Genomic DNA, 11,716 nt, shown 5'->3' on the forward strand with positions numbered 1-11,716 from the left:
ACACAAATGAAGCATAACATAGGAGCAGATTTATTAAGCTCGGTGAAGTGATAAAGTGTCTGTTTTTTATCACCGGCCAATCAGCTCCTACCTGTGAAGTTACAGGCTTGGTTTGAAAAATGACAAGTAGGAGCTGATTGGCCGGTGATAAAAACCAGACACTTTATCACTTCACCAAGCTTAATAAATCTACCCCATAATGTCTTAATGAGACATGAGACACTGAAATGTTCTATTAATCCCCAGAAATTTTACACATCCAGCTTTTAATGATGGGAAGGTGACCTCTAACCAACTGGCACTACTGTATTGTATACAGGGAGGGCATTGGAAAATAAATCCTATAAATGCAAGGGTCCGATTATCCTTATATTTGCCTCTTTTCTATGAAATAAAAAATAAATAAAAAACTTGACAACTGCTGCATTATATCATGCTGCTAAAATATTGATTTAAGTCAGTGATTTTGGATATGGGAAGAACCTGCATAATTAGAGATAAGTTACCAGAAAAAATATATTGGGGCAGATGTATTAAGCCTTAACAAGAGATAAATGCAAGGGTGATAAAGAGAGATAAACGTCCAGCCAATCACCTGCTAACTGCCATGTTACAGGCTGTGTTTGAAAAAAGTCAGGAAGGAGCGGATTGGCTGGACGTTTATCACTCTTTATCTTGGGTTACACTACTGGTAACTGGCTTCAGAATAGCTCATCTTATATATGTAGTAATAGAGTTCATTCTAGCACCCGCCATCTTTGAAAGCCCATGCAGTTCCTGTTCCCTGCCTGGGGTGTCGCTGTCTGCTGTGGTGTTTTTAGCACAGGTCTGGTTTGCATATCAGTGCTGATATATAGATCACACTGTGCTAGAAGCACTTCAGCAGGCAACGACCCCCCAGGCAGGGAAGAGGAACTGCATGGGTTTTAAAAGATGGCGGATGCTAGAATGAACACTAAGTAATAACATGCTCCATAAAAAATCCACTTAATTTAAACTATAATTGGAATTTGTATTTCATTATGTTCGGCTTCGGCTCATGGGAAACCTTGAAATAAAGGGCTATCCAAAAATGGATTCTGACCCCTCTAACTCGGACTTACTATTCCTGTTCACGCACAGAAGCAGAACATTCCCTTACGGAAGAACCGCCACTCCAGAAAATGTACAATGTATAAGGTCTTGCGCTATATTTATGCTTACATCAAGCCTTGTGCATCTTCTTTTGATCACAACTAGCCCTTAGAGCTGATATATTTTATAGCATGTTATCGCTGTATACACAAGCAGATTTAATAGCTTTGCAAATACTCTTCTGATTGGTGGACGGAGAGCAAATGAACTTCAGCATTGCGATCAGATAACAATAGGCACTACAACCCTTATGATAGGAACATTCCTTGTATATCACGGGTATTTAGAACAGGGAGTGTCGCTGGTTATTAGGTTCATTACTGTAATATGTACACAACACAAACCCACAAGCATACTGGTTACCTTTCAGGTTCTGCAGAATTCCTGTACATAGCTGGGCAACCCTGTGACTACTACTAGCCACTACAAACCTGCTGTACAATATAACGGAGACATAAAACGTTTGGTGATCTCGCAGGGTGTTAGATGATCGGGAATCAGCGTGTTAGTAGAACATCATGTTAGTTGACCTATGATTTTATTTGTCACTACAGCATCAGGAATACGAGGCGGGTTTGCTGGTGTTTAGTAGCGCAGAGCCGGGGCGGTTACCTGAGCGTGCTGGCTTTGTGCAAGCTCCTCTTTCCTGCGTTTCATAAGCTCTTTTCGCAGCTCTTTAGGTGCTTTCTCCACGTCACTTATTACCTGGTGTAAGCATGCAGAAGGTGGGGAAATGTAACCCTTTATCTAGAGGAAGCGCATGAGGCATAGTAAAGCCACACCACCATGTGAAAGATACCAGTGTTACCTTTATGGGAGGGGGGGGGTTACATGTGAAGTGTGAGAATGCCATGTGATTATTATTAGCCAATCACTGATTACCTACAATGTAGTCTCTGTATCATGGTGAACAATCGCTCGTTCAGTGATATAAGTAGCCATTGCTTGTGTGGGCGAGAACCGCTGTGCCGCTGGTTTAACGGTTTTATTCTTTGGTACAACGTGGCCGGGTGTCGATCATTAGATTGAAAAGCACAAGGTCCACCGTTAATAGGGCAACCACTATTAGTTCACAGGCAGACGGCCAACACAAGAAAAAGGTTGACACGTGAAAAAGGTCTACGTGGTCAAAAGGTCGACACAAGCAAAAGGTTGAAATGGACCTTCATGGGGTTTTTTTGGGTGTCGGTATCAGTGTACCACTCGCCATACTTCGGGCACTATAACATTTTCCCTCTATGATTACTTAGATGGTAAAATATGAACAAGTCAGTTAAAAAAAAAAAGAAAAAATATTATGAAAAACTCATGTCGGCCATTTTTCATGTCGACCTTTTTCACGCGTTGACTTTCTGCCTGTCAACCTAATAACCGCATACCCATGTGGCCTCACCTTCATCTTACATTGATAGAACTAGTAATGCTGGGTACAGACCAAAGCGATTTGGATTGAATGCAAATCGTACGACCCGATTTGCAAACGATTTACATACGATTTGCATACGATCCGATCCCCTCTGTATTCAGATGAATGGATCTTTTACAGATCCTACCTGCAGCAGGTAGGATCGGATTCGGAACCAATTCGGATTTTGACCCGATCTGAATCCAATCAGTCTGAATTGGATCCAGATTGATCGGATTGTGCCAAAATCGTTTTGGTGTGTACCCAGCATTAGTGTACATATTGGGGGGACCATTTAAACACCCATTTATGTTTTGTTGCCCTGCAATTATGGTATCATGACCAGAGCTTGAACTATTAAATAAACTACTTTTAGCTCTGGCTAAAAGCAGAAATCAGTTATCCCCTAGGTTTCCGTGCCAACAGCCGTTATAGAAAATGTGGATAATCCAAGATAGCATCTACCTGTGCTCAAGGTCCACTTGGTGTTTGTTAAGCAGCCCATACACGTCCCGATGCGGGCGTGCGTTGTGGGCTGCAATAGCAGGGATCACATTGCATTGCATTGCATGTGCATGCAATGCGATGCAATTTGATGAAACCTAAGTACAAAAAGTATGTGCAAGCACATACTTTTTGTACTGTGCGATGAGGTGCACAGGAGCGCTTAGCAGCGTGTATGGGCAGCATTATAGCTGCAGACGGTTTTGTCAGTTGCTCACTACTAGAGTTCTGTCTGACGATTGCCAGGTACTGCAGCATACAGATGTGTCCTAATACCTCGTTGCCAATCAACCCCATCTTGGCGTGCCAGATTCCTTGAGAATCTTCCAATATTGGGCATTTTTTTTGCTGAAAATGTGTCTTCATTGCAACGTGATCGACTACGGCACACAAAGAGACTGTGATGATTAATTTGATAGTTGCCACTTGTATATCTGTGTGTGTCTGAGTCTCTTAATCTGTACATGCTCTAATGTAGCAGCCACAGTTTTCACCAATACAAGTTCCGTTGTGCTCCATATAAAGACTCAGTCATACGCAATATACAAGCGCCTCAGATCTATCAGCACAGTCTGCCCCTGCATCTTAGCCACATCATGGTGCACCCAAGACACATTTACGGCAATACATATTGATGCTAAATGTACGAGGACACATCTGTAGTAGTGTACAGTGCTTATGAGTGCATGTGATACTGTATATGTATAGTAAAAAGAAAACCCAAGTACCAGAGAAGCTGCAGAACAAAAGAAAAACCAGTAGTTGAACTTGAGATGCATCTACAATAGAAACACAGATGTGCACCAAAGGTATCAGAAGAGGAACACAGTAGCACACACAGGGTCAGGACAGAAATGACTAGTCACCCTAATGAAGCCTATTTCTGAGTACCGATATCCATGAAATACGTCACCAGTGCATTAAGCCCAACCACCAAGTCAGAAGGAATAAAAAACAGACTCAAAATGCAGATCAAACAGAAAAGAAGGGGAAAAAATGTCCAATTAATACATAATATAAACATTAAACAAAATTGATTCATTGAGAAAATAAGGTTTAGATTAAACGTGGATTAATGACATTAAGTACATATCCTAAGTATGCCCCTATGTGTTAGTAAACCACACAATAAATAACACTTCATTAAAAAAAACATCCATTTACATGAAAAATACATAGTATACAATTTAGTAATAATAGAGTTTGAACGCTGCCATAGAGCTAAAAGGTTCCCCATACCCTATGCGATTTTGGCCTGATTTCATGAGTTCCAACGGATTGCCAAGAAATCGGGTGAAATCATCCCAAATGGCATGTGTATGACATCCGATCCGATGTGCGGTCCCATGCGCATTGAAGTCGGACCAGCTGCCCGTCTAACCTCCGACTTGGCCCCCCCCCTCCCAGCGGCTGGGAAGAGATCCCAAGCGATATGTCACATGCGACCCCAGGTGACTCAAAGGGGATTGGCTGGCCATACACTGCTGCGACTTCTCGCAATAGCGTATGGACACCTTAAATACACAATGCACACTGGTCGCCTGATTTTTGGTTGCTCAGTCTGATAAGCTCAGTGTGTACACAGCACCCAGGGGTGATTATTGTTTAATCTTGCACACATATTTTATTTTAATTGTCACTTTTGACGACCGATAGGGCATTGGATTTGTTTAATCACCCATATAATTATAATGCTGTGAGTAAAATCTTTTCCGGTGTTTTAGAACATCGCAGAGGAACTATAACCAAATAAGCAAGATAATATTATGTCGGAGAGGATCCTAATGGAGGGGCAGGGAATAGTAGTGAACAATGGTCACTATAAGCACAACCAGTATCACCAGACCAATTATGCACGCTCCATTCACAGAATAAGGGGCAGATAGAATGACATAATAACTAGTGCCTATAGATTTCAGTTATAGGGAGCTGCACAAGTGTTTATAAATTCAAACCTCAGGGTAGTTTCTATGTAGAATAAGGATTTAAGTGACCAAATTGGGCAGATCAAGCCACTGATCCCACACATTGGGTCTCCCTCCCGCCCCCCCTGGAAGGGTGGTCAAGCCTCCTGCATTTAGCAAGGACCCCGCTTCTGCCCCGCACCCCCTCCCTCTGCTGGTCAAACACTGCCATTTGCAGCTCTTTACGGAGGGGCTAAAATTATGTAAATCATGCCATTTAGTACCACCCCCTCCCTGAAAATCTGCGAAACATGGCATTTCCATGAATGGAGGAGGGGCTTAATGATGACAAGCCCCGCCCCCGGAAAAGCTGCAGAGACTTCTCCCACAGAGGAGACACACATAAGGTAGGGAAGCATCCAGAACATTACAGCTTACAACAACTACTGAAATCCCTTTCCCATCGAGCCAGCGGAGCCCTTACCTCTTTCTTTTTATTTTTTAACACATTTTGGAATTTCGAGAGCTCCTTTTCCTGTTCTGCCTTAATTCGTTTGGCTTCTTCTCTCAAGCGGGTGGTGTGTTCCTGCTCCAGCCGTTCTATGGTCTGTTTCTGCTGCTTCTCCAGGTTCTCTATGTCCTGATCATACTGTCGTTTCTTGTTCTGGAAAGAGAATAGGATTTGATTGCTCGTTCATCAAAGCTCATAGGTAACAGGATACTACAGTATATCCACGTATGTCTGCGCTTTGTGATGTACTCCAAATCTATTAAGTGCACGCTAGTTATGTATTCACTCTAACTTTTAAGCAATATCACACTCTGTGGAAGGAGCCAATTACTGAGCCTCCAAACCTTGTTTTACTAATTGCAGTTTTAACAATCAATTCAATAATAATTTTTTTAGATCAGCCTAACTATCACAAAAAAAGAACCCCATAATTAGGGATGGCCATCGATGGCAATTCTGCAACTGGCCATTGATAGTGCTAAACTATTCAATGGATGACCATCAAATTTTACATATCGATGGTCATCCATTGTGTTTGATTGGGCGGGGCTTCGTGAGTGTCGGGGGCGGAGCTATGCACTGTGTCCCGGCACTTTTAAAAAAAAAAAAAAAAGAGCAAAACATCGTTTTGCTGTTCCAATGATGGAGGGAAACCATCTGGTTCTCCTCCATCGATGGCAAAAGTATTCAACATCGGCCATGAACCATCAATGATTTTGAATCATCGATGGTCGATGGCCATCCCTACCCATAATGCCTAGCAATACACTTACAACCCATGGGTAACACATATACTTGCTATTAAAGCTGTAATATGCCCCTATATGATGCTGGAAAAGAGAGCACCATCAGTCTAGTGTTCCTGCTTCTTACTGAAGGGCATAGAGGGAACTAAACAATGACATCATAATCAAGATGAACATCAAGTCTCCTTAAGGGATGACATTCTCGTAGGCCTCTCCGGGATAGAAGTGCTGTATTTTCTATGATGGTCTGTCCTCATATCTGCTCATCATTCCTTTTACTGATAAATCAGGAAGTGGCAGAATGATTTATCATAATATAGACTGAAATGATTTATTTAAGGCCGGCCTGTTCAAACTGTGGCCCTCCAGCTGTTGTGAAACTACACATCCCTGCATGCCTTGCAATAGTTTTAGCAATTTCCTAATAGCAAAACTGTGGCAAAGCATGATGGGACTTGTAGTTTTACAACACCTGGAGGGCCATAGTTTGGACATTTAAGGGCATGAACATTTTAGTGCCATTTCTATGGCTTCTAAGACAACGTTATGGTCTGATAATTGATCACAGAAAATATCAGCTATCAAATACAACAGAACTGTGAATGCTATTTGTGACTCCTCTGTGTAAGTGGGTGATTCTGTGCGATATCCCGGAGAAGTAATCACCGTCATTTCCTGTTCAAATCGTCGGAAGATTTGTTCTCTCTGTTGCAGCAATTTATTGCTGAGGACCTGCTGGGCTCTCTGTTCTTCCTTCTGTAACAGCCGGAGCTCACGCAGTTCTTGTCGCCTGCAGAAAGATAAGGCAGTGACTCATCACTACTGCTTGGCTTCTACAAGTCGGTCATTAAGAAAACTTCCCATTTCAAACCCAGTACAAATTCAGTTCATATAATCTGCGGATGAGTTGCTTTTTGCTGGCTTTTACATTTTCTTGACAAGCTACTTTATTGTACAATATTCTGTCCACCCGAGCATTAAACAGCAAACCACCCGTGCATTATATAACAAACCACAAATGGATTATATAACAAACCGTCCATGTATTATATAACGTACCAAAGGAAATAATATACTTTTGGACTCAGATAAACGGTGTCAGAACAGCTGTGGTTAGTACAAGAGAATCATTAAAGATGTACTGTAACAGCTGAGGGGGGGCGGGTCACCGAAGGAACGCAACTGTTGGGCATACTGAATCTCTTGCTCATCGCAAGTGATAGCAAGGAAAGAGCTGTCAATCTGGATATAGCTTGAAGGGTGCGCCAGAAGCCACAAATGCTCAGATTACTGCCAGCACACATATCATACTAACAAAATGATTAAATTACAACAATGAGTCTGTGCTATTAACCCATGTACCCATAACTAGAATATCACAGTCATCGGGAAACCCACTAGAACAGAGCATCTGGAGAGATGAAGGAAGTGAATCTTCCTTATTTTTGTTAAATCCTCTAGATCAGTGGTTCCCAACCCTGGTCCTCAAGTACCCCCAACAGTACATGTTTTGCAGCTCTCCACACAGAATCACAAGTGCTATAATTAGCTCCACCTGTGGATCTTTTCAAATGTGTCAGCGAATAATGAGTGCACCTGCCGGGTGACCTGGAAAACGTGCACTGTTAGGGGTACTTGAGGACCAGGGTTGGGAACCACTGCTCTAGAGCTACATTTCCTCCTCAAGATAGACACCTTCAGTAAAGCACATCCATCTACTGCAATACCTATTACATAGCACAAATATTGGTGTTCAAAACCAAAAATGTTCCCCTACACAATATACAAACTTTGAAGTGGAGACAAACCTTGCTGGTCCACATCACTGTCCTAATCGCACTTATTAGCGCTGTATGATTGTGTGTCTCGTCTCCATGTTGTTTATGCCATACTAGTTAAAAGCCCATCAAAATGATGGCTTCTGCAATGTACTTTGACTTTCAGCTGTGACCATTTTTACTTTAAACTGTGACAGTTTTTAGCCCACAAACTCTTCACCCCACCCCCATTCCCTATTTGCTCCTTTCTCCAATCTCTGTCTTCACAGATCAGCGTCTCTTCAGAAATTGCTTTCACTTTCTGTGATGACATCTTTTAGCACACAAAGGAGTAATTTGGTCCCTCAAGTGGCCTCTAGTAATTGGTTGGTATCATTGGGTCTACAGCAAGTTGGTAGACATGGGGAAAGGTTGACATGGTTCTAGGTCGACATGGGTTTAGGTCGACACGTCAATAGGTCGACGCAAGCATTAGGTCGACAGTGTCTAGGTCGACATTGGGGTTTTCACAGTTTTTGTACCCGAATGTCAACACAGTCGACATGGACACAGTTTCCAGTTCAACGCATCGCTCGCTATACTTCGGGCACACTATTTTATTCTCCCGCCATGCCCTAGTGGATGGTAGGGCATGAAACACTGCCTGTTGGCACATGCCAGCTCAAAACAACTGTGAAAAACCCCATGTCGACCTTTTGACTGTCAACCTAGACACTGTCGACCTAATGACCTGTCCACCTAAACCCAGATCGACCTAGATCCATGTCGACTTAACAATTGTCGACCAAGTTGCTGTAGACCAAATGACCGTATCCCCTAGTGATTACTGGCGTCACTTTATATTGGTGTACAGCACATACCTGAGGAATCTCATCTCTTCGCTCTTGGCGTCATTATCAGTTACTATCTTCGAGGTTGTGACACTCACTTCCACACCATCAACCATGAATTTCCGAGTCTTCTTCAGCGTTTTTTTCTGTCTTCTGCTTTCCTAGAAATAAAAGTTCCCATCTGGTTTAAGCCCTTTCTAGAACGTTCATTATTTTGAAAAAAAAATTGTAAAATAGATGCACAAATTCATTTTAATAGTATGGCAACGACTGTTAAAACACTAATAATATTGAAACAATCAGCAGGTGCTGAGTATTAAGACTGGGTACACAGCCTGCAATATATTGTTTGTACAGCCGTTGAGGGATACATTGCCAAGTGCTTGTCTGTGGATGACATGGTTCCAATAATTTAAGGCCACCCCTGCAGCACAGCCGGCGTCGATATATCATGCAGATACTCTCAGCTCCCATGCCTCTCCAAGCCACTTGAGAGACTTGCCTACTCTCGCCTCACACACTTTCTTAACTCCCACAACTTATTGGACCCACTTCAGTCAGGTCTCCGGTCCCAACACTCCACTGAGACAGCACTGACTAAAGTGGTGAATGATCTGGTAACTGCCAAGTCTAAAAGGTCATTACTCACTACTCCAGCGGTTCTCAAACTGTGGGTCCTGACCCCAAAAGGGGTCCTGACCTTCTCAGCATGGGGTCGCGGCTCCATGCTACTGACCATCATGCTGGTGACTTTTCTAATCTCAGTCAGTGATTCAAGGAGTCTGAAAAGTCGGTTATTGTCTGTTACTTCATACCGCTTTCAGACTGCACTCTAGACCCGGGTTATTGCCATGTCCTTGCGGCCCCAACACGGGTCAAGGTGCGGTCTGAAAGGGCCACCTCGGGTTGAGCAACACGGGAGTTCAACCCTGGAAACAACCAGGGATGAACACGGCTCTAACCCACGTCAAGTGCAGTGTGAACGGGTAGCCTGGGTCAAGCGACCCAGGTCCCATTCACAGTATGGAGGAGGAGGCAGCGCTGTCAGCTCCAAGCGCTGCCTCTTCCCCAGACCCCAGATGACGCACCGCCACTAAGCTCCATGTGGCATCACTGACCCGGCAATAAGCTTTCAGACCGCAAATGCTGTGTCGATCCGGGATGAGACCCATGACCTAATCCCGGGTGTGACCCGGCATTTGCGGTCTGAAAGCGGTAGCATATTCCTCCCATCATTTTTTGCCTCCACAATGCTGCCATGTATGTGCTGTCTGCTGACTACACGTGATGTGAGGACCTTCTGCAGTAACTTGCTGGGGTCCTGTAATTATTTTTATTGTCTGATGGGGTCCCAGAGCAAATAGTTTGAGGACCCCTGCACTACTCATTCTTCTAGATCTCTCTGCAACTTTTGACACTGTTGACCACACACTTCTCATACAAACACTACACTCCCTAGGTCTAAATGATACAGCTCTTTCCTGGTTCTCATCCTACCTATCTGATCGCTCTTTCAGTGTTCGCTTCTCTGACTCTGCTTCCTCTTCACTACCTCTGTCAGTTGGAGTACCACAAGGCTCAGTTTTAGGTCCTCTGCTCTTCTCAATCTATACCTCATCTCGGCAAACTAATCAGCTCTTTCGGATTACAGTATCACTTGTACGCGGATGACACCCAAATCTATCTATCGGTACTCTTTACTTAGAAGGGCGCCCACGATTTTGATCGTGGGCATCATTAGTAAAAAATCTCGGGCATCTCGGGCATTGAATGCACTAAAAAATCGGGTGCGATCAACCGACGAGATGCCCGAGATTTCCCATAGGGAACAATGTTAAATGTCTCAATTGACCCAATTTTCCTGTTCAATGCCTCAATTGACCCGATTTTTCCATAGGAAACAATGTTAAATGGGCCACAGAGGCCAAATAGGCACCCTGAAGTGTATAATGGCCACCCGAATTGTTAACGCCACCCCACGATCAACGTCAACCCGATGCGTGGCGAGCGCAGCGAGCCCGCGAGGGGCGGCGGTACGCGTCCTACGACCTTTTCATACCCCCACTATCCACGTCGGCGTGGAGTTGAGAATAGAAAGTGTGGCGAGCGCAGCGAGCCACCGAGCCCGAAGCGTGGCGAGCCCCGCGAGGGTACGCGGACAGCTGTGAAGCCCGCGAGGGGACGCGGATACCTGTGAAGGTATCCGCAGCCGCTCGCCACACTTTCTATTCTCAACTCCACGCCGACGTGGATAGTGGGGGTATGAAAAGGTCGTAGGACACGTACCGCCGCCCCTCGCGGGCTCGCTGCGCTCGCCACGCTTCGGGTTGCCGTTGATCGTGGGGTGGCGTTAACAATTCGGGTGGCCATTATTCACTTCAGGGTGCCTATTTGGCCTCTGTGGCCCATTTAACATTGTTTCCTATGGAAAAATTGGGTCAATTGAGGCATTGAACAGGAAAATCGGGTCAATTGAGACATTTAACATTGTTCCCTATGGGAAATCTCGGGCATCTCGTCTGTCGCATCGCACCTGATTTTTTAGTGCATTCAATGCCCGAGATGGCCGAGATGGGCGCCCTTCTAAGTAAAGAGTACCTATCTATCAACCCCAGAGTTGTCACCAGTGGTTTTGGCAGATGTCTCTGAATGCCTCTCTGCCATCTCATCTTGGATGTCTTCTCGCTACCTCAAACTTAATATTTCCAAGACTGAATTAATTCTATTCCCACCAGGAGCAGTTACCCTCCTGATTTCTCCATAACTGTCAACGTGACAATCTATTCTACCCCACAAGCTCACTGCCTAGGGGTCACCCTTGACTTTGAACTGTCATTTGTTCCCCACATTCATTCTGGCTCAAATCATGTTACATGCATCTAAAAAACATATCCAAGATACAAC

General features: G+C 44.1%; 1 protein-coding gene across 3 annotated transcripts in view; it reads right to left on the reverse strand.

Moving 5' to 3' along the window:
• SLK (STE20 like kinase) overlaps positions 1-11,716 on the reverse strand; it is a 70,139-nt gene that overhangs the window by 16,205 nt on the left and 42,218 nt on the right. For all 3 annotated transcript variants that reach the window (XM_083149271.1, XM_083149272.1, XM_083149270.1), the window contains 3 exons: positions 8,843-8,973; positions 6,871-6,994; positions 5,432-5,611 (listed from right to left, as the gene is read on the reverse strand). In XM_083149271.1, coding sequence (XP_083005397.1) covers positions 5,432-5,611; positions 6,871-6,994; positions 8,843-8,973 — 435 coding nt within the window. The remainder of the gene's footprint in view (positions 1-5,431; positions 5,612-6,870; positions 6,995-8,842; positions 8,974-11,716) is intronic.

This window comes from Crinia signifera, chromosome 6 (assembly GCF_055691185.1).
Source record: "Crinia signifera chromosome 6, ASM5569118v1, whole genome shotgun sequence".
Lineage (NCBI taxonomy): Eukaryota > Metazoa > Chordata > Amphibia > Anura > Myobatrachidae > Crinia > Crinia signifera.